The sequence below is a fragment of the Polypterus senegalus genome, chromosome 10 (genome assembly GCF_016835505.1).
Source record: "Polypterus senegalus isolate Bchr_013 chromosome 10, ASM1683550v1, whole genome shotgun sequence".
NCBI classification, from domain to species: domain Eukaryota; kingdom Metazoa; phylum Chordata; class Cladistia; order Polypteriformes; family Polypteridae; genus Polypterus; species Polypterus senegalus.
In genome coordinates this window covers 40,666,551-40,692,449 of record NC_053163.1, presented here as the reverse complement: position 1 = coordinate 40,692,449, position 25,899 = coordinate 40,666,551, and the positions used below count along the sequence as shown (strand labels likewise).

The 25,899-nt window shown below is 36.6% G+C and overlaps 1 protein-coding gene and 1 long non-coding RNA gene across 2 annotated transcripts in view; both read left to right on the top strand.

The window, feature by feature from the left end:
• Positions 1 to 285: 285 nt before the first annotated feature.
• LOC120536225 lies at positions 286 to 2,233 on the top strand. The gene is made up of 3 exons (XR_005635069.1): positions 286 to 563; positions 1,320 to 1,468; positions 2,194 to 2,233. It is a non-coding gene; the product is annotated as an uncharacterized LOC120536225 (long non-coding RNA).
• Positions 2,234 to 13,518: 11,285 nt separating this feature from the next.
• ankrd46b (ankyrin repeat domain 46b) overlaps positions 13,519 to 25,899 on the top strand; it is a 71,197-nt gene continuing 58,816 nt past the window's right edge. Inside the window, exons 1-2 of the mRNA XM_039765763.1 lie at positions 13,519 to 13,628; positions 25,023 to 25,365. Of these exons, the coding sequence (XP_039621697.1) occupies positions 25,055 to 25,365 (311 nt within the window). The 5' untranslated portion in view covers positions 13,519 to 13,628; positions 25,023 to 25,054. The remainder of the gene's footprint in view (positions 13,629 to 25,022; positions 25,366 to 25,899) is intronic.

The following is a 25,899-nucleotide window of genomic DNA, read 5'->3' as shown; positions in this document are numbered from 1 at the left end:
TTCAAAATGTCTCCAAAATATATTTGTTAACTTACAGACAAGTACTACATAACTGTCTTATACAAAGTCCTTATTTTAACATACTCGATCCCCAATTAAGATTTGAATTCGCGTCAGCACACCTTGCCGCTGTAGCAAGGACGACTGCTTTTACGCTTTGAGCCAAAGCAGTTCGATGGACAAGTGAGTGACCAAATCGACAACTGACTGAGCAGATATCAATGACGTCATTGCGCTAGCGTGCCTCAAAATCACGCGATGAGCGCATTTGAAACAAGCCTCAAAGCGGCGCTTCGAGCTCCAGTGCTTGGAAAGCTCGACACAGTCAGTTTCGAAATCTCAGTATCGAATGGTCTATCACTACTTGCAAGTCATTTTTGTGTTGCCGTTTATCTCCGTCTGTAAGTGGACTTCTTACTGGAAAAGATGGCAACTTTTGAATTTTATAACGTCTTGGGAGAAGATGTGTCGTCTGAAAAATTTAATTCCAGTCGAATAAAGAGGGAGGGAAATGAAATGCGACGTGTGTCTGTAAACTTTATAATGGATATGTACAGTTTTTTGTAAGTACATCATATTGATGGAAAAGGCAATAAGGATTTTCATTTTTAGTTGCAATACTTCGTAATCTTGTGGTTTAAACGTAAAAATCACAGCATTTTCCGTGTTTGGGTTAATGGATTAATGGATGTATGTCATTTATTTTGTAACACCCTATTAGCATTTGCTGGTGTGTTTCTTTTAACATTTGTCCACATTTTTAATCTTAAAGAGTGAACGGCATGCTAATAATTAAGCAAAACAATGTAATCGAGGTGTCGAATTAGGAATAGAATTAGGAGTGCACGACTGACACTCGAAGTGTAAAGTGTGCCCTCCAAAGCCATCTGTCTTTTAATGTTGATATCAGCTTACATCAGTGCAATAGTTTTTCCATAATAAAGTTAACAAAATATAATGATGAAGGCTAAATTACATACAAGAGTAGCAACAACTAAGTCATTACAAGAAAGCAGGATGCACATAATAGCATTACAAATTGTTAATGGATTTCTTTAACCTTATTTAGTAGAAAAAAATTCCATGGCTGAAAACAGGTAATTTTAAAATTTATATCCAAAGCCATCAGAGAAGTGTGATGTGGCACAGTAACAGGCTGGGCATCTGCTATTGTCACGTGTTATAAGCTTATGGAAGTACACATACATACATTTAACTGAATATAATGGAAAAGGCTTGCTCCTTAGAAATAACATGTCTTATTGCTGCAGTTAGAAAAACAATGCCCCTTTATTGTATTTTTTTTCTTCACCCTACAGGATGACCGGTGGTAACCAGCTGTCCATGTGGCTGAACAGATGCCAGTGTACCCAAATTCTGAGACACAACTGGATGTTGTTTTCTTCTGCTTTTAAGATTCCCAATTTGAGATGAGGTGCAGTTCATATTAGATTTGCTATTTCTACAGGTAAGACTACTGAGGCTTTCAGTTTCAGTAGTAATTTGTGCACAATTCCTGCAAAGCCTCCCCATATTTATTATTTGATCTGTAATATTTTGCTGTCTTGAATAATGTACTGTATGTTTGCTCACTCTGTCCAGTAACTAAAACAGGCTTTTTAATTGTAAACAGGAAAGCCTCAGAGTGTGAATCCTCACCAACACAAGAGACTGAGGAGCATCAGTCCCAGCAGTCACTAAACATGGATATTGTTCTTTTTTGCAAAATAACATTTATTTTCTTAAGTTACTGTGCTTTTGTTGTTGGATTTTGAGAGAGCTGAGACTTAATTTTAACTTAAAACAAAACTAAGGCAGGAGAGAAAAACGAAGATGTTTTCATGTAAGTACCGACACCTGAGCACATCACATTAGATGTTCAGATATACAGAGATTGTAACACATTGTCTACTGTATGTGTAATGTAAAAGGAAAAAAATGATGCTACATATAATGACAGTTAAGTTGGGGTTCTTTCAACATTCAACAAAAAACCACAGTAATTTAAAAAAATATTATTAGTTAGACTTTACTCTAAGCAGACCTTTATCTATTGTGATGATTTACTTTGGTAATAATTGATCTACAGGTGAACCAAGAAAGGAGGTAGAACAAGAAGTAAGAGTACACTTTATTAATGTTTTAACTCTGTGAGTGAACATTGTGTATCTACTATGTTTTTGTTTTTAACAGTTACAGTGAAATAGAAGAGTCTTGTCGTGTTATGGGGCAGCACTTAATGAAGAAGGACGGAGAGATGTGTGCCATGTTGAAGTAGCGGCTCACCCTCCTGCCTGGCACTTCTAGAATCCTCCATCTCAATCCCTGCTCTGATCTGCTGTGCCTTTGCCAAGTGATCATGACGTATTGGCCTTTTTGGTTTTTTTTTTTCTTCTGAAAACTGTCTTGGTCTTATTACACTGGCTGCATGTCTCACATAGAATTGATTTCAAGTTTCTATTAAATATATAGAAGGCTTCGAGTATTTGAGTGTTTGCTCACAACATTTCTTTTCTCAAACGTTGCTTTGCTTCTTATTCCAAGTTTAACCATAAAAACTGGCAGCTTTCTGTACTCTGGAGTGCTTTGCCATTAGAGAAATACCAGGCTACAAATGTCAAGCATTTCAAAAAACTTCAACAAGCCCACTTTTCTAATTTGGCTTTTTCATAATTACTTGCATTGGCTGTAATAGATTAGAAATGATACTGTGTACACTTTGTAAGCTCTGCACTGGGCACTAACCTCTGCTGTTTTTCTCGGTTGTCTTTTTCCAGTTTATTGCAGTGGTGCCCCCCTGCGTCTCCACTGTCTGTTACATCAACTCCAACTGCCTGTGATAGAAGAAAAGTTCACAAAACGTCCTGAAATGGAATTCTGATTGGAGTGAGACGGCCATAATTATGTATGCTGGGATGTCCAGGGGTTTATTATCTCCAGTAACCTTGAAGGCTGCAAGTTTGTCTTTGTCCCAGGCCATTTGACCAGGCAGTGTATTTATTACAAAGGACAAGGACGCCTCTTTTTGCTTCTCATTTACCTTTATAATGCCTTGAATTTTCTTTGTGACTGTATATTTTTGTAGAGCAATTTGAGCTACACTTGTAAGCAAAGGTGATATAGAAATATTATTAGTGAACAAATGTTTAGGGACAGATTAGGAAAAATATCAGTTTAAATAGAACACATTTTTTATGGAATATTGCTGGATAACAACTCTTTGACTCTGAGTAGCACCTTGTTCATAAAGCTAAAATAGCATTTTTCCTTTTTTGACAAATTTAATGATTCACTTTTACTGTGTTCAAAACCTTGGTCAACATTTTTTTTTAAATACTAAGGTAAAAATCTGTAAATATATTTGTGTTCTCCTTCCCTAATAGTTTTTAACACCTCCCCTTTTTGGCCATTTTCATTGTAGTATTGTTCTAGTTAAATGCATTTACCATTTATACATCTTTATATGATTACTGAATTTTCTACTCGTATATACAGTATATATATACTGCTCAAAAGAATTAAAGGAACACTTTTTAATCAGAGTATAGCATAAAGTCAATGAAACTTATGGGATATTATATCTGGTCAGTTAAGTAGCAGAGGGGGTTGTTAATCAGTTTCAGCTGCTGTGGTGTTAATGAAATTAACAACAGATGCACTAGAGGGGCAACAATGAGATGACCCCCAAAACAAGAATGGTTTAACAGGTGAAAGCCACTGACATTTTCCCCTCCTCATCTTTTCTGACTGTTTCTTCACTAGTTTTGCATTTGGCTACAGTCAGTGTCACTACTGGTAGCATGAGGCGATACCTGAACCCTACAGAGGTTGCACAGGTAGTCCAACTTCTCCAGGATGGCACATCAATACGTGTCATTGCCAGAAGGTTTGCTGTGTCTCCCTGCATAGTCTCAAGGGCATGGAGGAGATTCTAGGAGACAAGCAGTTACTCTAGGAGAGCTGGAGAGGGCCATAGAAGGTCCATAACCCATCAGCAGGACCAGTATCTGCTCCTTTGGGCAAGGACTGCCAGAGCCCTACAAAATGACCTCCAGCAGGCCACTGGTGTGAATGTCTCTGACCAAACAACCAGAAAGACTTCATGAGGGTGACCCAAGGGCCCCATGTCCTCTAATGGGCCCTGAGCTCACTGCCCAGCAGCATGCAGCTTGATTGGCATTCACCATAGAATACCAGAATTGGCAGATGCACCACTGGTGCCCTGTGCTTTTTACAGATGAGAGCAGGTTCACCCTGAGCACGTGACCGAAGTGAAAGGGTCTGGAGAATCCATGGAGAACATTATGCTGCCTGTAACATCATTCAGCATGAGCAGTTTGGTGGTGGGTTAATGATTGTCTGGGGAGGCATATCCATGGAGGGTCACACAGACCGCTACAGGCTTGACAAAGGCACCTTGGCTGCCATTAGGTATCAGGATGAAATCCTTGGACCCATTGTCAGACCCTATGCTGGTACAGTGGCTCCTGGTGCACGACAATTCCTGGCCTCATGTGGTGAGAGTATGCAGGCAGTTCCTGGAGGATTAAGGAATTGATACCATTGACTGGCCACCACACTTTCCTGACCAAAATCCAATAGAACACCTCTGGGACATTATGTTTTGGTCCATCCAATGCCACCAGTCTGCACCTCAGACTGTCCAGGAGCTCAGTGATGCCCTGGACCAGATCTGGGAGGAGATCCCCCACAACACCATCTGTCATCTCATTAGAAGCATGCACTGATGTCAGGCATGTATACAAGAACACAGGGGCCATACAAAGTGCTGCGTACAATTTTGAGTTGCTGCAATTAAATTTTGGCAAAATGGACTAGCCTGCCACATAATTTTTTCACTCTGATTTTTGGGGAGTCTTTGAATTCAGGGCTCTGTAGGTTGATCATTTTCATTTCCATCAAACGATGTGGCATCCTTTCGTTCCTAACACATTATGCAGTCTATATCAGTATAGATATCCAGGAGGATTTCTTTTTCCCATTGAGATCTGATGTGTTTTCAAAGTGTTCCTTTAATTTTTTTGAGCAGTTTACATATAAATATGGGTGTGTGTATAATTTTTTTGAGAAACATTGTTCACAGATCTTTTACTTTTATTTTTAAACATATCATTTATTTCTTCAATAAAAATGTATGAATAATTGTATTGTATTTCCTTTTTTTTAAAGTTATAAAAATGAACTAGCTCTGTATCAATATGGGTGAATAAAACCATTGACATGAGATGAGTCTGCACACAAACAGCAGTGTGTTATGTTGATTAAACTTGTAAGGAAGAATATCACTGCCCTCTGTCCACATGGTGTTCATCACAAGGTTATTATAGTTTTGCCTTTTTATATTAGTTTTTATTTCTATATTTTTTCTGACCTTACTTGGAAATTCAGTTTAGTTTTAGTTTTCCTTCATCGTGTATTTTTTGTTTTAGTTTAGTTTTTATTTCACAAAGACATTACTATTTTTATATATATTAGTTTCAGTTTTAGTAATTATGGCATGGAGCGCCTAGTTTTGTGTCACAATCAGACAGAACTGTACACTTAACAGATTTGGATATAAGTTTAATGTTAGTGGAAGCTTACTATACTGCCTGATTTACTATCTGGTTTTGTTTTTGTCTGATAAAAACAAGCATAATCAAAACTAGACACTGAATATGAACGATTTTACACAATTTTATAATTTTTTAAATATTTTTTCTTGAAAATCACAGGGGCTTAGGAAGAACAGGGCTCTGGGACTTGAATCAGTGTGCAGACCCCACTTAGCTGTATTAAGGGAAACAAAGAACAACAAGCATGCAGTGTCAATGTTAGGGGTGGTGAGTCTTGAATAGCCCACCATAAGAACAGTTAACCCATAATGAGCATGGCAAGAGCAGGTAATAAGAGTATGGACGGGCACAAAACAACAGAGACAGTGTGTCTGAGATTAAGAACAACATATACATTATCTAAACCTGTTTATCCAGAGTAGGATTGCAGAAAACCTGGAGCCTACTGCAGCAGGTTAGGATGCAAGGCAGGAAAAATCCCTGGTATGCAATATGTATGATATAGCTGATGTTAAAAACAAAAAGAATATGATATTTCAACTATCTATTTTGAGAGAGAGAGAGAGAAAAAAACATTGAAAAAAGGGAGACAAATATTTTAAAATATTCTGTTAATTAATTAATTTCACAATATGTATTTTGAGTTGTGAATATGAATTAAAAATGATAAATTAATAATTATGGAATAAATGCAAAAACCCATTAGTAGATTTTCATCACTTGTTAGTCTCTATCTTTGCTTGCATTGCTTCATTGTTAAATGATGTTTTTAAAGCAAAAGTGATTGGTCAGTAACAATATCTTGTGACCTAGTCAGTATCTTGATTATTGGCATTTTGTTTTCAAAAACCGGGAGTGGTCTCCCTCAACTTTCTTGTATACTCAGATATGGGGATGGATATTTGAAGAGTAAACCACAAGACAATGATTATGTTTTTATAATATGTACATTAAGGAACCATCAACAACAAATCAAATTAATAATATATTGAACAATTATTATAAAAGTAAACTTGAATAAATCGGACTCTGCAGCATAAATAAAAAACATTGAGTATGTGTTCAGGTAAAGTACCACTTCTGGGTGATGGATTTGGCCCAAAAGTTAATACAGATCTGCAATTATGGTGTAACAACCAAATGCCGAACTTCATCCATCAATCTAGTTGCGTTTTTGAGTTATCGTGTATACACACAGACACACGCACACACAATTCCAAAAAACAGTATTGTTGGACACTGGTTAGTCTATAGCGTTAAGATTCATCAAAATATCGAGGTCAAATTTTTTTATGATTACTATACCTTCTCCATACTTCGTATATGAGAAAGTAAAAACGATTTATCCTGTGCGAAGTGGCAGGTGAATTGCTGTCAACAAAAAGCAGACACCTGAGAAATAAACTGAAACGTTACTCACTCGTGATTTTTCTATGCAAATGGTAAACATTTTGTTGACCAGCACATTCTGATTTCAGCCATTTGAATTACATCTTGATATACAACAAGAACAAAGAAAGGCGGCACACAAATCGATTTCTATTTCTCACGCTTTACGCACCCGCACGCAGCTCGCTCTGTCACCGCAAATACTGTATGAACAGCCACCGTTCACTGGATGAATATGTGAGGGCGGCTCGTGGTGGATGACACTATTTTAGAATTAAAACTTACAAGGTTTAAAGACTAACGGTAAGAATATTCATTCAAAAACTAACAATATTTTAGTAAATTATTTTATTTCAGTTAGTCTTTCCAGCGACTTTAATAGTTTTGTTTAGTTTTAGTTTTTAATTTCAGTTTTGTTAATTATTTTATTTCAGTTTACGAAAAGTTTTTTTAATAGTAGTTTCAGTTTTGATTTTAGTTTTCGTTAACTATAATAACCTTGGTTCATCATAAACTGAACTATTTCATGCTGTTTAAATTTAATTCTCTGGTAAACCTGGCACACTCGATCGCATATCTCAACTAATGAACTGTGTGATTTAACGTGCATCTAAAGAGTTAAATCCAAATCAGCCCACTGTAACTCCTGCCGTTTTCAGACAAGAAATGTACCCTTGTTAAAAAGCCAAACTTGAATATCCTAGTGAAATCCACTGGTAAACCTGGCACACTGGGTCACCCGTTGCATTGTGCAAAAACGAACTGCGATCTTTAAAAGTACAGCAGAGATCTAAATCGTGTTGCGGCGGATTTTTATTTTCACGTATTTGACAAGCTAAATCCCTAAGTTAAATGGCAGGTAATACTTCCTTAGCCCAAACGTAAGGGAATTCATTGACTAACTTGCCCTGTTATCGGTGATGCGAAGAAGACACTTTCTTTCAGTTGACTGTGATATATAATATGCGCTCTAAAGAGTGAAAACAATTTGGAACTCTTTAATTTATATATATATATATATATATATATATATATATATATATATATATATATATATATATATATATATATATATATATATATATATATATATATATATATATATATAAGTAAAGAAAAGTAATGAGACTGGCAACACTGCAAGCGATCTGGCAACGCTGCGCTGTTCTCCTTGATAGAGCACGTGTATCAGTACCTTCCCATAGCTCAGTGCGAGTTTCAACTCCTTCCGTTAACTACGTGATTTTTGTGACTGCTATTAGCAAAGTTGGGTTTTTGGTTGTGCGTCACGCAAAATGGAACAGCGGAATTTGGAGCAACGTTGTGCCATTAAACGGCAAGTGTGACGTTTGAAAAGTTAAAACAGGCCAATGGGGAACATCCTTTATCCCGAGCTCAAGTTTTTCGCTGGCACAAATCATTTTTGGAAGGCAGAAAACACGTTTAAGATGAACACCGCTCAGGGAGGACTTCAACTTCGAAAACCAATGAAAACATCGAACGTGTGAACACTTGTGAGATCAGACCGTCGTTTAACTTTAAGAATGTTAAGTGAACAATTAAATTTGAAGAGATTTACCGTTCATCAAATTTTGACTGAACATTTGCACATGCAAAAGGTCTGTGCCAAAATGGTGCCGAAAAACTGCCCTCTCCATAACAGAATTTTTGACCTCAGAAGGCATTCCTGTGGTTCCCCAGCCCCCTTATTCACCTGACCTCAGTCCGTGTGACTTTTTCCTTTTTCCTAAACTGAAAAATGTCCTCAAAGAACGTCATTTCGGGACTTTAGAAAACATCCAAAAGAGTGTAACGGACATGCTGAAGACCATACCGGTTGAAGACTTTCAGCGCTGCTACCAACAGTGGGAACAACGTCTCCATCGGTGTGTAGCTGCCCAAGGGAACTACTTTGAAGGGGATAACATTGATGTTTGAAAAAATAAAAACTTTGGTAAATAAAAAATCAGTCTCATTACTTTTCTGCCACATATATATATATATATATATACATATACATATATATATATATATATATATATATACACATATACATATATATATATATATATATATATATATATATATATATATATATATATATATATATATATATATATATATATATATATATATATATATATATATATATATATATATATATATATATATATATATATATATATATATATATATATATATATATATATTATGTATATATATAATATTTAGATATATTTTTGTTAAATGCAGTTGAATTTTGCCCAGACCAACCCGAGTATAGTCAAACTGACTAGTAAATTTAGCATACATCTGTCTTCATATAAACGGCACAAGACTGATTGTAATATTGAAGTCACACTCTAAATTGTTAAATCAGTTTGGCTCACCTTCATTTTACAGTTCTGTAACAAGAGAGACTGCAGTTAGATTTTGACACCCAAATGCGGATACAAGTCCTTTTTTTCTAGCAAAGTTTACACATTCCCATATTAGCAACAAGTCGGACTCCGCTGTTTAAGGGGCAATCAGGTTAAATAACCCTCCGTGCCTCTGATATGTAATAAAACTGAAAGAAGATGTCTTTATTTTTTCCCATTACCGTAAACACAATGACATCATAAGTTAGACAATTAATATACCAAGTGTACCTACATTTAGGCTAAGCAAGTATTACCTGCAATTTAACTTAGTGATCCATCCTGTCAAAAACGTGACAATAAAAACGGCAGCAACACGATTTAGATCTCTGCTGTACTTTTAAAGATCGCAGTTCATTTTGCACAATGCAACGGATGACCCAGTGTGCCAGGTTGGCCAGTTGAACCCGCATTGGACTGGATAAACTTCATACGCAGTAAATACGTGAAATATGAATTCCTTTTGTAACTTGTGCGAATAACAAGCTGCGGGCTAGAAAGTAAATGGCTAACTAATGTAATTTCCTTTTACTATAAATTAGTGCATTGGTTAGCGGTGCTGCTTCGCGGATTTAACGATCTGGGCTTGAATGCATAGCCTGATTTTATAAACTTGCCAATATTAATTTCTGTGGACTGTAACTGTATGAGGAAAACATCAGACTGTTCAATGATATGTCCTGTTTCCAGAAAATGATGTACAGTAGCACGCGATGGCATTTGGTGCTCATCTGAAAGAATGCGGTGCACACGCAGTATTGGCAGATGCGACCTTAAAAGTGCCTGGTGCGCAGGCTATAGTAAGTTGTACGCACGAAATTGTTTCCCAGGAAGAAAAAAACACCAGATCTCTTCAGTTGCTCCGTACGAGTGTGCAGACGAATACCTGTAAACATAAAAAGCACGTAACTAAACCGTTACCCTCCCACAAGCCTAATCTTAACCACAGTGTAACGGGGTATACGATGGGCATTTCGTGACTGACTTTCTGGGCATTACCTGACGTAGGTACTGCAAGCTGATGTTAAACCCAACTCTAACCACCCCACACTCCTTTAATAAATAAAAGCCCACCCATCTGCTTTTTTATTTTACCTCGCTAAAAGTGCTGGAAGTGACGTCAAACAGAAGCGCCATGGCCTTGGTAAGGTCGTAATTAGGAAGTACCGAAGCACACTTTTGTAATATTTTAATCTAGTTTATCTCGTACATACGTGAAAACATCTCGTACGTACGAGATACTTTCACGTACGTAGGAGATAAGGGTTATCCCATGATTTTTTTCACTGTGCGGTTCAGAGCTTCCGTAAAATTCTGCTCAGTTAGTGGAGAATATTTTATTTTACAGCTGTTAAATTCAAATCAGTTTTATTATATTAATAGGTAAGTTGGTTTCTCAGCGGGTTTTACAGAGATGCCTTGAAATAACATTAAAAACACATCACTAAGAACAAATGTATTACAAATATGAACTATAGCAGCAGGCACTTACTGTAAAAAATAGATCAAATAGATTGATTCAAGTGATAACAGCTCACGTCCTTAATTTAAGTCTGTGGATATAAAGCTAAACGTCTTAGTAAGATTAATAGCATTTGGAATAAATGAAGATTTGAACCAGTGGCTTTATGCTCTTCATTTCGTCAGCATCTGACCTGATTGCACAACTGAGAACGAATTAAAGAATTTTAACAAGTTGACAATAACAGCACTAAGAACAGGCAGCACAATGCCATGCAACACAGTGTTAATTCTTTTCTTTTTTTGAAAAAGGACCATATATTTCTATAAAACTGGTTGGATACATTAGGCTTTGAAAACTTGATGCCTAAAGACAAATGGCAATTTTATTAATAATAATTGATGTCTAAAGATATTTTTAAACAAACAAAATTTGTTCATAAGAGGGAAGTTGCAACAATAGATTAAATCGGAAAGGAAACTTTATATGATTTATTACGTGAGTGGGAAAATAAAAACACTACATACTTTATATAACATATAAAAAAAAAAATATATATATATATATATATATATATATATATATATATATATATATATATATATATATATATATATATATATAACCTGCCAAATAATACAAACAGTACACCACATGTGTTTCGTCCTAATTGGGGTTCATCAGGTGTGCACACCTAAGCTTCCTCTTACGGCGATTGAACCTTGGACGTCAACGTTACGCCACAACGGCTGCTTCGTTTATTTTGCAGGATGAATATTTTCATTATGGTCAGCTAATGTGGAACTAAAATGAATAAACCGTAATGTCACGTTGTACTGCACGCACAATTCCGATCGGGCCGTGCCGTAAAGTGGATTTTTTTTTGTTTTTACTGTTTTTTTTTTTTTTAATTAAGCGCATGCGGTGTGTGTCACCATATGTGTCACTACCTGGGCCCAGTCAACACACCGATCCACGCGCGCGTGCGTAGCCGGATACAATTGGGCACACTTCACGGCGCTGCCCAATCTGTTTAACGCAGGCGTTAACACTTTATGGCATGATAGACTTTCAATACGCATGTGGGCGCGAATCGGGCAGGTACGCAGATCGGGCGTCAGCTGTCAATACACATGTGCGAGAAGATCGAGCAGGCTGCGCAGATCATTGACATACTGTATACAGATAGACGCCTCGTTCACTGTGTTGCCCAGTCGACACGATCCGTCAGCGCATCCGCCATATTGCGAGTGGCAAAAGTGCCATTTAAACTAATATAGGTAGACGTGGAAAACGGGTTTTCTGATGAAAAAACAATAACGTTTACAACAGTATCGTTTACATACAACAGATTTTAACGAATCGTTTAAATGCAATTATTTATATCAATCTATACACTAATAATGGCAATTATTAAATAATAATAATTATTATTTTATTATTACATAATTCCTCCCAAATAAGTAACATTTCTCGGACTGCCTTCTTCCATCTCCGAAACATTTCTAGACTTCATCCTGTTCTTACGCAACACATTACTGAAGTATTGGTTAATGCCTGAGTCACGTCACTTATAGATTATTGTAATGCTATTCTATCTGCCATGCCACAAAAACGTATCCATTGCTTACAACTTCTTCAAAATTCTGCTGCCAGGATAATAACCTGCTGTTCTAAATCCACTGAACATATTACACCTATTCTCTCTCAGCTTCACTGGCTCCCTGTTCACTACTGAATACAATACAAAATACTGCTCTTAACATTTAAAGCTCTCCACAGTCTTGCTCCCCCAACCTCACTGATGTCCTACAGACTTACGCTCCCTCTCGCTCACTCAGATCCTGTAATTTGAGAGTATTCAATCTGGGAATATGGTGCAGCCGTAGTTTGTGGAAGACAGACACAACTAAAGACATGAGCATAAAATGATGGTTGTCACTTTCAAACTGTGTTTCCTCAATGTGCTCCTTGAGAAAAAGCACATCATCTGAACAAGTCTCAGCCCGAACAAACTGATTGATCAACGATACAGCTTGCCCTAATGTCGACTGTCGGATAACATGCTCATCTACTTTGACCACTTTGACTGTACCCTCAGAAGGAATCATCAAACCTCCTTTGTTTTTTAATGTGAGCGAGTGGTAGCTTTGATCATATGATGCCAGAACAGCATCTGTTACCAAACTAGCACGACACACATCACAGGACAGCTCTCTCAAAATCCCGTCTAAGGGCTACCTCCCACTGCTTCCTGAGGTGGATTTATTTGGGAAACAACAATCTATATAGCTATTGACTAAATCCGTTTAGCCAAAACGTTGTTTGGAGGCTCACTTGAGCACATAAATGCATAGCCTTGCTGGCGTAGCTAAAGTTGAGATTATAAAACTGGATTTCCTAATTGCCATATATAACCAAAACAATTGTTCAGCCTTACCTATGAAATGTAATCCCCCGGGATCTGGTTTGGAGCGTACAGCAGTTTGTAAAATCCCAAGCAGCACATGCGTGCGGCATCTTTATCCATTACTTCAGTCTACAGCAGTGACACTCGAAATATGGCGGCGACGTTGACGTTACGATGCTGCTGGTCATGCGGCATCTAGTAATTCTACGTCTATGGCACAGAACGGGTAGTTGGGCGTGAAATTCAACGACACTGACGTAAACATCGCCATATCAGTTTACGATAACAACAGACTGCAGGCTCAACAACAATAACAGCAGTGTTGATGCTGCTAGCAAACTGAATTTCGCAGGCAGTAAAGTTTTAAACAGGTAATATCCAAAGAGAATATGTTTAATAGGAAATGATAACATTTCAGTTTTTTTGTGTGCATTTTCTAAACCCAAAGTCTACTTTGCATTCGGCAAGTTCATATTGTTTCGAGATCTTTTTTAGCTTGTAATCATGAAGCGTTCACACTAATTATCTAATTTTTTTTGTTTGTTTCTTGAATTGCTTGTTCTAGATATTTTCTTTGTTTTTGTGCTTGGCTTCTTTCGTACTGTTGGAACCGTAGACTGTAAAAAATTATTCTAATAATGGTTCAAATCTGATTTTCTTGGTGGTATGCATGTTAATATAAAGTTAATGGCAAACTTGGTGAATTTAGTTTTGTTGTGTTATAATCAAAATAGCAATATTATGATTATTAAAATATATATAAATATTTACAGACTTAAAATGTTTTGAATCTGTTGATGTAAATCTGTCATATTAAATGCTTAAGTATTTGTAACCGTGTTTTGTCCTTCATAAATAAAGAACGTAATTCTTTTATAAAAAGAGCGGACAGAAAAGAGTATTTGAGTCCGTGCAGTTAGCATATCTAGGCGGATTCATTGTTAGTTGTCACACCCCTTTTCTTTCTTGTGGTGGGTTTCAAACAGGGCAATTAGTGTGGTAATTTTTAGACAATAGGTCTATATTAGTAAATAACTGTACCCAACTCCTAGGTTTGGGTGTATGTAGCATTAAAGCTGATCCAATTTGTTGACATGCAGCCTTTTTTGTTGTGTGTTTAATGTATTGTAAAAACCTACCAAAATTATGCTTCCATGTAGCATTGTTTCAGAGTGAATCAGTTTAAGGTAGCAGTTATGTATTGTTAGTATTTGAATCTTATGTTTTCATGTGCAGAATGGATAATCCATTATATTTCACACTTTGATCAATAATGCAAACGTCAGCCCTGATAGTTTCTTTCAATATTGTAGCAGTAAGGAAACATTTGATTAGGAGGAGGAGGAGACTTATGTAATGAGTTGTCAATCTCATCCATCAAAGTCATTTGTTTGTGTAGTGAGTGGAATCATTCATTAAATATCCAAGAGTATTGTCTTTTGCTGTTTACAAAGAGGCCAGAGATCAAGCGTGTGGTTCAGCATAGGAGTGACAAATATGCTGGCTGTACAGAACACACCCATACCAGCTTGTTTTCCATATGTGTTTGATATTTGTGTTTATGCTGGCTTTTGTCATGGTCATGTACTTCCAACAGACTAAGGGAGCTGCAGCCAAACTTAGTGCATTCAGCCTTCTTAATAGAAAGAAAACAAGAAAAATAAAGCTAACTGAATAAATAAAGGCTGTTATTTAATGTGTGATGAGTAGCTAAACGTAGTCTCTGAAGTATGAATTGACTTTAAGCCACAGATCACTAAAATTAAAAAGAACACACACAATTTGTACTAAATGTATCACAATTTTTTATCACTCTTTTTTGTGATATTCCGTGATGATCATAAAAGTGTTTTGACACAAAAGCTACAGAGATTACATAATTTAATAAAATAACTGAGTACTTATGCCAATAAGATAACATTTAATATAGAAGTAGAGTTACATTTTCCTAATCTCTTCCCAACACTAATATAATATATGTAACGTATAGTATATACATGCAGGCATTCTACCACCCCTGAACTTTGCATATGTCACCAGGCCTCTTCATGATCTTATCATTAGTGTAAAGTTTGCTTGCACCACCTTTAAGTCTCTGCTGGTTGCTCAATAAAGAGACCACTTCATACAAAACTGACGTTTTTAAGTTTAAATAGGAAACTGAGTAGAAGTTCATCATTTAGGGTAAAACATTTTGAGAAGAGGTCTGATTGCAAAAATCTTTATATAGTACTAGCAATTTAATTAAACATCTAAAAACCTGTCACCCGCATGAATGCACAACCTTAAACATAACTACTAAAACTAAACAGAGTAAAGCCATTCTTGCTAGACAGCAGATTTTAAAGTAGTGCCTATGTCGACAAGAAAAAACTGCCAATACAAAATTTATCTATCTAGATTTACATTTAAAGATATAGAATTTATTGTTTATCAATCTGCAGCTGTTAGCTGTAGAAAATGTGGCTGTCTTTCACATTATGGCTGTATCTGTGTTCGTCCAAAGTATCAAAAATTCTGCTGCTTCAACCTACTTCACAGAACAAGGCAATAGTGTGATGTGTATGCAAATAATTCCACACTCCAAGTATGTTAATTTTAAAAGTTTTATAAAATTAAAAGGAAAACAGTTCACAGAAAGAAAACAGTAAAAGGAAAAATCGATATTAGAAGAAAAAGTCCTTACATAAGGAATGTTCTCTTTAAGGCTTAAATATCTTAATGCTACATTTCTTTAAGTTCCTCTATATATTCACAGTGCATCACTTTTTCCACATTTTGTTATGTTACAGCCTTATTCCAAAATGGATTAAATTCATTTTTTTCCCTCAGAATTCTATACACAACACCCCATAATGACAATGTGAAAAAAAGTTTACTTGAGGTTTTTGCAAATTTGTTAAAAATAAAAAAAAAAATTGAGAAAGCACATGCACATAAGTATTCACAGCCTTTGCCATGAAGCTCAAAATTGCGCTCAGGTGCATCCTGTTTCCCCTGATCATCCTTGAGATGTTTCTGCAGCTTAATTGGAGTCCACCTGTGGTAAATTCATTTGATTGGACATGATTTGGAAAGGCACACACCTGTCTATATGAGGTCCCACAGTTGACCGTTCATGTCAGAGCACAAACCAAGCATGAAGTCAAAGGAATTGTCTGTAGATCTCTGAGACAGGATTGTCTCGAGGCACAAATCTGGGGAAGGTTACAGAAAAATTTCTGCTGCTTTGAAGGTCTCAATGAGCACAGTGGCCTCCATCATCCGTAACTGGAAGAAGTTCGAAACCACCAGGACTCTTCCTAGAGCTGGCTGGCGATCTAAACTGAACGATCGGGGGAGGAGGGCCTTAGTCAGGGAGATGACCAAGAACCCGATGGTCACTCTGTCAGAGCTCCAGAGGTCCTCTGTGGAGAGAGGAGAACCTTCCAGAAGGAGAGCCATCTCTGTAGCAATCCACCAATCAGGCCTGTAGGTAGAGTGGCCAGATGGAAGCCACTCCTTAGTAAAAGGCACATGGCAGCCTGCCTGGAGTTTGCCAAAAGGCACCTAAAGGACTGTCAGACCATGAGAAACAAAATTCTCTGGTTTGATGAGACAAAGATTGAACTCTTTGGTTTGAATGCCAGGCGTCATGTTTGGAGGAAGCCAAGCACCGCTCATCACCAGGCCAATACTATCCCTACAGTGAAGCATGGTGGTGGCAGCATCACGCTGTGGGGATGTTTTTCAGCAGCAGGAACTGGGAGTCTAGTCAGGATAAAGGGAAAGATGACTGCAGCAATGTACAGACACATCCTGGATGAAAACCTGCTCCAGAGCGCTCTTGACCTCAGATTGGGGCGACGGTTCATCTTTCAGCAGGACAACGACCCTAAGCACACAGCCAAGATATCAAAGGAGTGGCTTCAGGAAAACTCTGTGAATGTCCTTGAGTAGCCCAGCCAGAGCCCAGACTTGAATCCGATTGAACATCTCTGGAGAGATCTTAAAATGGCTGTTCACCGATGCTTCCCATCCAACCTGATGAAGCTTGAGAGGTGCTGCAAAGAGGAATGGGGGAAACTGGCCAAGGATTGAGGCTGTAATTGCTGCCAAAGATGCATCGACAAAGTATTGAGCAAAGGCTGTGAATACTTATGTACATGTGATTTCTCAGTTTTTTTTTTATTTTTAATAAATTTGCAAAAACCTCAAGTAAACTTTTTTTTCACGTTGTCATTATGGGGTGTTGTGTGTAGAATTCTGAGGAGAAAAATGAATTTAATCCATTTTGGAATAAGGCTGTAACATAATAAAATGTGGAAAAAGTGATGCGCCATGAATGCTTTCCGGATGCACTGTGTATGTGTGTGTGTATATATGTATGCATGTATGTATGTATGTATGTGTGTATATATATATATATATATAAAGTGCATACTGCATGTTCATACTGTTAGAAAACTGTATACCATTTTTCCGTTTGTAAGCTTCTAGCAAAGAGACAATGTTACTAACAGGCCAATTACCATTCTGTTACTATAGAAATGGCACAGAAAGTTCTATTACATGTTAACTTACAGGGTGTAATTATACCATTGTATAAGTAACTGTGTGAGACATACATTCGTTTTAAATTTAGCAAACTCTTATGTGGATTTTAAGATTAACTTTCTAAGATTGGTGTTTACACTTCCGGCCTCTAAGTATTTATGTAGGGAGCAGAGACAATTAATAACTACACTGTGTGCACAATTATTAGGCAAGTGAGTATTTTGACCATATCATCATTTTTAATGCGTATATTCCAACTCCAAGCTGTATTAACTTGAATGCTTATTGGATTTAAGCACGTCAGGTGATGTGTATTTGTGTAATGAGGGAGGGTGTGGCCTAAGGAGATCAACACCCTGTATCAAGGTGTGCAGAATTATTAGGCAGCTAGTTTTCCTCAGGCAAAATGGGCCAAAAAAGAGATTTAACTGACTCTGAAAAGTCAAAAATTGTAAAAAGTCTTTCAGAGGGATGCAGCACTTTTGGAATTGCTAAGATATTGGTGTGTGATCACAGAACCATCAAACATTTTGTTGCAAATAGTCAACAGGGTCGCAAGAAACGTGTTGAGAACAAAAGAGCATAAATTAGCTGCCAAAGATTTGACAAGAATCAAACGTGAAGCTACCAGGAACCCATTATCCTCCAGTACTTTCATATTCCAGAGCTGCAACCTACCTGGAGTGCCCAGAAGTACAAGGTGTTCAGTGCTCAAAGACATGGCCAAGGTAAGGAGGGCTGAAACCCAACCACCACTGAACAAGAAACATAAGTTGAAAGCGTCAAAACTGGGCCAAGAAATATCTGAAGACAGATTTTTTTCAAAGGTTTTATGGACCGATGAGATGAGAGTGACTCTTGATGGACCAGATGGATGGACCTGTGGATCAGTAATGGGCACAGAGCTCCACTCCAACGTGGAGGTGGGGTACTGGTATGAGCTGGTATTTTTAAAGATGAGCTAGTTGGACCTTTTGCATTGAAGATGAACTCAAAATCAACTCCCAAACCTACTGCCAGTTTTTGAAGACACTTTCTTCAAACAGTGATACAGGAAAAAGACCATGATTTTTATGCAGGCCAATGCTCCATCACTTGCATCGAAGTTCTCCACTGCGTGGCCAGCCAGTAAAGGCCTTAAAGATGAAGGAATAATGACATGGCCCCCCTTCCTCATCTGACCTAAACCCTATCGAGAACTTGTGGGCACTTCTTAAACGCTAGATTTACGGGGGAGAAAAACAATACACCTCTCTGAAGAGTGTCTGGGAGGCTGTAGTCACTGCTCCACAAAAAGCTGATCGTCAACAGATCAAGAAACTGACAGACTCCATGAATGGAAAGGCTTATGACTGTTATTGGAAAGAAGGGTGGCTATATTGGTCATTGATTGATTGATTTATTTTTTTTGAAATGTCAGAGATGTTTATTTGTAAATTTTGAGGTGTTTGTTTATTATTCTCACTATAACAGATGAAAATAAACAAGTCAGATGGGAAAATTTTCATTTTTCCTTTAGTTGCATAATAAATCTGCACACTAATAGTTGCCTAATAATTGTGCGCACATATGTATTCCCCTGATGATGTTCACACTCACATTTCCGTTGTGAAACATTCAGGTTTCAGGTTTATTAACATTTTGGATTGACTGATAGCACTGTGTTTGTTCCATATTAAAATTAATCCTCAAAAATACAACTTGCCTAATAATTCTGCACTCCCTGTATTTCACTTTAATTAGAGCCACACATTATTGTTAAACACTAAATATTGTTTCCAAGTGCAATTTAACTACAAACACAATTTTTTATTTCTGTTTGTGATGATTCTTGTAGCAAACAAGAAGTCTTACGCTTTATAACACACTGGTGATGCCACACCTGGAGTACTGTGTGGAGTTTTGTTTCACAGACTACAAAGAAGACATAGAAGCACTAGACAAAATACAGTGAAGAATGTCTAGGCTATGGAGGGATTAAAACAGTTATACCTTTTCAGTTTAACAAGAAAGGGGGAGTAGGGACCTTCAAAACTAAACCTGATGTTATTTTTGAGGAGTTAAGTGGATAGGACTGGTGAGCTTTGTTGGATTGAATGGCCTGTTCTCATCTAAGTTTTTCTAAAGTTCAATGTGTACAGCTCTTATTAAGTCAAAATTGCTCAGTACATCTTGACTAGACTTTATCTTTTAACTTTGGGAATCAACTCCATCATTGGTAAAAGGTGTTTTGGTCAGTAATATTTTTTTTGGTAAATCTGCCATTTGTTGCTCATCTACTGTTAGAATGGTGTCTTCTATGTATTGTGCACGTTGTGTGTTCTTGGTAATTGAGTTAAGTTGAGGTATAACTTTGCAAGCATATAATTGCACCCACAATGTCCCGATTTCATTGTGGATGTGCAGCAATATAAGAGAAGCAATATGTGAATGTTTGTGAAGAACTGCAGGATGTTTACTGTACTTCCCGTGGTATAGCAGCTTTGTTGAGTCTGTCTCTGAATCTCAGTATTCATTCTTGTATGATTGTGTCCAATTTAAAGATATGACTGTTCCTTTTTTTTTAAAAATAAACAAGGTCATTTTTCTGTAAAACCATTATTTTATTCTGGATACTTTTGTAGTTGACTGAGGTGGATAAGCTCCATTTGTTTTAGCGAAGTCTTCTGAAGAAATTGGTTTTATTATTAGTTTATACTTTTTTGTTTTGTGATAACTGTTTTTTGTTTTTCTGGGTTACATTCAGATTGAATGTCTTCAAGTTGAATTTTTTTTTCTTTTATCGTTTTTCAAGTACAGTAGTGATTCTTTAAACTTGAGAAACCATGCCATCACTTTCTTCAAGTGTGACCATTCCGATTAGTAGGATTCTATGTTTATTTATAGGTTCAGTGATCTCTTCTGAAGTTGTTAATTGTATAGTTTGTATTCTCTTTGGTCATCTTCAGTGAGAGAATAATTAATTTTATCTTGCCGTTTTGGCCACTCATGTTCTGGCTTCAATAACAAATTTGGGTCTTGTGTCCATGTTTTACATTTGATGAAGCTTTCTGTGCTCAAGTCCTCTTGATGCTTGATCTGCAGGATCCAGCAGATGTGAGATACTTCCATTGTGAACGCTGTGAGTGATCTCTTATTCCTGTAACTCTCGTCAACAAATGTCTTGAAATGAGTGTTTTCATTTGAAATTTATTTTAGCAGTGTTAAGTCCAAGGTGCGGATTCTTTTAGGAGTATTTAAAGTTCACTTTTTAGCATCTTATCAATTTTGGCTGTCACCACAGCTGCTGTTAGCTCTAGTCTTGAAATTATGATATACTTAATGATGCCGCTATTTATTTCCCTATTAAGAGTGAACAATGTTTTTTGTCTGTCTTGTTAGTCCAAAGAAGATATGTTACTGTGCCATATCCATTTTCACTGTCATCTGCAAAATGGTATATATGTGAGTACTTTGTGTCCAAACCATGCAGGTTTTATGTATAGTATCTTCTTACTTTATAGTTTACTAGTAACATTAAGTACTGTAATTCATATATTTTGTACACTTCTGAACATGCTTCATTTCCACTTCTTCATCCCATCCACATTTCACATTGCACAATTCTCTTAAGATAAACATCTGAAGGCAGTAAAAATCCAAGGTAGTCATATGCTGAACTGACAGTTAGAATGCCATACATTGTAGTTTGTTATCTTATACTTTTATATGAAATTTGAAACTGTCAGTTTTGGTCCACCACTGGTCACCCAGGACATGTTCTGTTGGGAACAGATTATGGCCCAAGTCTAAATCATTTTGTTCAAGAACTCTGTCTTCTTCAGGAACAGATGTAAAGGCTGCTGTGCTATTACTCACCTAATTGGTTTGGTGGAAACCCTCTCAGAAATATCAGGCTTGATGATCTCTTGCCAGTTTTATTGCTTGTTCTTCAGTTGCAACTGACTTCAAACATCTATTTAGAAATTATGAAGTACAATGTTAACTGCTTTCTTGGGAACTGTTTCTCTCGGCTATCCTACACAAAGCATAAGAAGCACAGCTGGGTGAACAAGTAGCACCAAAAAGATGAGCTGTCATTTTAAATTCTGCCAAGTCTTCATTTAGCTTACCTTCAGACTATCACAAAAAGTGGAAAATATCATTATCTTTAACTGCGACTTTTACTTGGTATAACATTGATTTAATATCCGCCATTAGTGCCTCTGGCTCTTCTGTAAATCTTATAAGGAGGTGTGTTAGTTAGGTTTGGGTCTTGTAGTAATTATTCATTAGATTAATATTTGTATTATCATAAAACACTAAAATCCTATTTTAGTATGATATAAATCATGATGTGGAGTATACCACACCTTGTCATTGAAGGAATTCAGACTTTTTTGGGTGCTTTGACAGCATAACCCTTCTTTATTATGTCTATCAGGAAAGCTTTGTAATCTTAGTTGAAACCTGAAATTTTATTCAGTTTTATTTTGCGCCCAGCATCATTTTGTTTTGCAATACAGTGATTATTTAGCATTTTAATTGCCCCATATTTTAAAGGCCAATTTATGCAGTAATGGCCACCTACCAGACTTGCAGACTCTGACACTATGCACATTAGCTTGATGTTTTCCTGCAACATTTCTTGTTTCTTTTCATAGCTGCACACAGAAAAATCTATATTGTATTGTAGGTGCAACATGTGTTTTATTTGTTATTAACTGTATGATTTGGCAGTTTACCACTGTGTGCTGTGAGGTTCTTTAACTATGAAGCTTGAGGGATGCTGACTTCTGAGCGATCTTGATCATTTAGTTGTAACTCACTAAGTTCATTCCCTTAACTGTTTATTAACAGAACATGGGATCATAACTGGGATCCTCAGATTTTTGCTTGTTGCTTAAAGCTAAGACATTGTTGTTATGCCAAATTTATTTAAAACTTTTTGTTTGATTTTGTTTTTTCTTTACACTATCTTTATTCAGTAAAGGTAATAATATACCTTTATTCCGCACTTCAGATTTTTGTTACTTCTCATTGAAGTCCATTTCAAACAGTTTTGTTATCATGGAGAAATTCACAGGATCATTTTCAAAGATTTCAATTACAAGTCCAGAAATATAATTGTAGCATTTCTTTGTATGATCCTTAATTCTGTTCCCTCAATCAACATTTGACTCTATAATATAGTGGCTTTTATTGGACTTTGTGCCTGTCATCTTAAAATGGCAAAAGTAACTGACAGTGTTTTCAAGCAACAGCTTTTTAACAGCAGCAACTGTAATGTTCATAATGCAAAGGGAAGTCAGATTTCTTTATCCTGGCTAATGCAGAAATGATGCTTTAATATTTTGTCACAACATCTCTAATTTAAGACACATCACCTTTGCTTTCAGTTCTGATTATGCATTAAGAAAACATTTTATAGCTCAGTTATTTATTTGTTTTTTTAAGATAGTTTTCGGATAAATGTCCTCTCATGGTAATGTTCTGACTAAATCTGTAGCTGTGTTTGTCCAAAGTTTTCGAAATTCTGTAGGTTTTGCTTCATAGAATGATACAGACAATAGTGTGACGTTTATGCAGATAATTCCATTATTAAGTATCTTTGTTGTAAAGGTTTTAATAAAATTCAAAGCAAGGAAGTTTCACAAAAAATAAAAGATGAAATTGATATTTATTAAAAAAAGGAAAAGTTCTTGTATAAAGAAATACCTTGAGACTCTCCAGTTATCTCCTCTGAAGTGTCAAGCAGGTCTGTTTTAGGTCTCTGAGGCACTTGGCACTCTGCTATCAACCAATGTAATGTTGGCTCCAAGTGCTGCAATGAATGAATTCTTTGCTGTTTACTGGCTTTTCCAATTAAAGCGGCAAAAGGTGAGCAGTCCTTTTAAGAATCCCCATTACATCTTGCCTGAAGAAGGGTCCTGAGTTGCCTTGAAAGCTTGCATATTGTAATCTTTTTAGATAGCCAATAAAAGATGTCATTTTGCTTGACTTCTCACTACATTAATAATCGCTAACACGGTACAATACCCTAATACTACAGACAGAATTGGAAGTTGTGAGCCTGGCATCAATATCTGTCATGAAGAGAAAATGCAACTTTACCTGACATAAAGCCAGAAAGTGCATTTTATAAACTAGTCTATTGTATTTAGCTAGCCTATGTACTGAAACATTATTTTACTTCAGTAATAATGGTCCATTGTAGGAAACAGAAAACTCTGTTTCTCTGTATACCCAGGACATGAGAAATATGAAGAGATCTGTAGGCAGAGTATGCAGGCAGTTCATGGAGGATGAAGGAATTGATACCATTGACTGGCCCTCACGCTCACCTGACCTAAATCCAATAGAACACCTCTGGGACATTGTTTCGGTCCATCCGACGCTGCCAGGTTACACCTCAGATTGTTCAGGAGATCAGTGATGCCCTGGTCCAGATCTGGGAGGAGATCCCCCAGGACACCATCCATTGTCTCATTAGGAGCATGCCCCGACGTTGTCATGCTAGCATACATGCACGTGGGGGCCATACAATCTACTGAGTATGATTTTGAGTTGCTGCAATGAAATTTCAGCAAAATGGACTAGCCTGCTGCATCATTTTTTTAACTTTGGTTTTCGGGGTGTCATTGAATTCAGCCATTTGTAGGTTGATAATATTCATTTCCATCAAATGATATGGCATCCTTTCATTCCTAGCACATTACCCAGTCCATATCAGTATAGCTATCTAGCATGATTTTTTCCTATTGAGATCTAATGTGTTTTGAAAGTATTCCTTTAAAATTTTTTGAGCAGTTTAATTATAATTAGATTTATGCATACTTTGAGAGGACATGATGTTACCGATTAGATGTGAGTTATAAATATTTAAGTTGTAGATAATGAAATTAATCACTTTTTAATGCCATGTCCAGCATGGCCCTTAACTTCTGAAACAATTTATTATAGAGTTAGTTATTAGTATAATTTTAAAATTTTATTTCCACAATATATTTTGGTAAGAGTTTGGCCTTGTTTTTCCATGTTTTCATCTAGGTAACCTCTCTGGCAAACTGCACTACCCATGGGAATTCTTAAGTTTATAAGTATGGTTTTCTTTCCCCTATTGGATATTCTTATGCTAGTTTTTATTCCCATTTGCTTACAAAATCTGAAACTGTGGTGACAAATGGGAAATCAAAAAAACTCTTTAGACACTAAAAAATTAATTTCAAACTCTTAATTTTTTTCCTCAGGTACCCTGGAATTAACAGAGACTCACTCAGATATGTCTTACATGTTCATCAATGATTTGTCTCAGACAAATGTACCACTCTTACAAGCTTGTGTTGATGGGGATCTGAACTATGCAAAACGTCTTTTAGAAAGTGGCTTTGATCCCAACATTCGTGATAACCGTGGCCGTACTGGTCTGCATCTGGCTGCAGCTCGTGGAAACGTGGAAATCTGCAGGCTTTTACATAAATTTGGAGCTGACCTTTTAGCAACTGACTACCAAGGCAATACAGCTCTACATGTCTGTGGCCATGTGGATACCATACAGTTCCTGGTTTCAAATGGTCTTAAAATTGATATCTGGTAAGTGAATTTAAGTTGTTTTACCATTTTCTATGATATTTTATTGATAACTTTTTAGAGACCTCCATAATTTAAAAAAAAAAAAAGAAATGGTATATGTGATTCTCAGTACAGACATTGGGATAATTTCTGTGGTCTGCGATGAATGAGCAATTTCTTAATGTGGAGGTTCATAATAAAATCTAGTCTGTCAAAGGAACAGAAAAATACATGTTTTTCCAATATGCATCCTTATTTAATACAGATTTTTTTTTAAAAATAATTTAAAGCATCTATACATAGTAAGTCCACACAGAATTGATTGTAGTGTTTACCTTATTAACTGTTTTAGTATCTTTTTAATAATGTGTAGGTTTACTGGCACTTCATAAAGGTCTAGAGGCAGGGGTGGTTTTATTGTTTATTTGCTAAACATTACTTAGTACTTTGGTCCTCCTGTGCCTTTGGGCACATTGGGAAGCAAGTTGACTCCGTCCTTTCTGATCAGTTGCTACTCCTTCAGCATCTTGCCAGGTGATGTTGATTTGTTTCAGG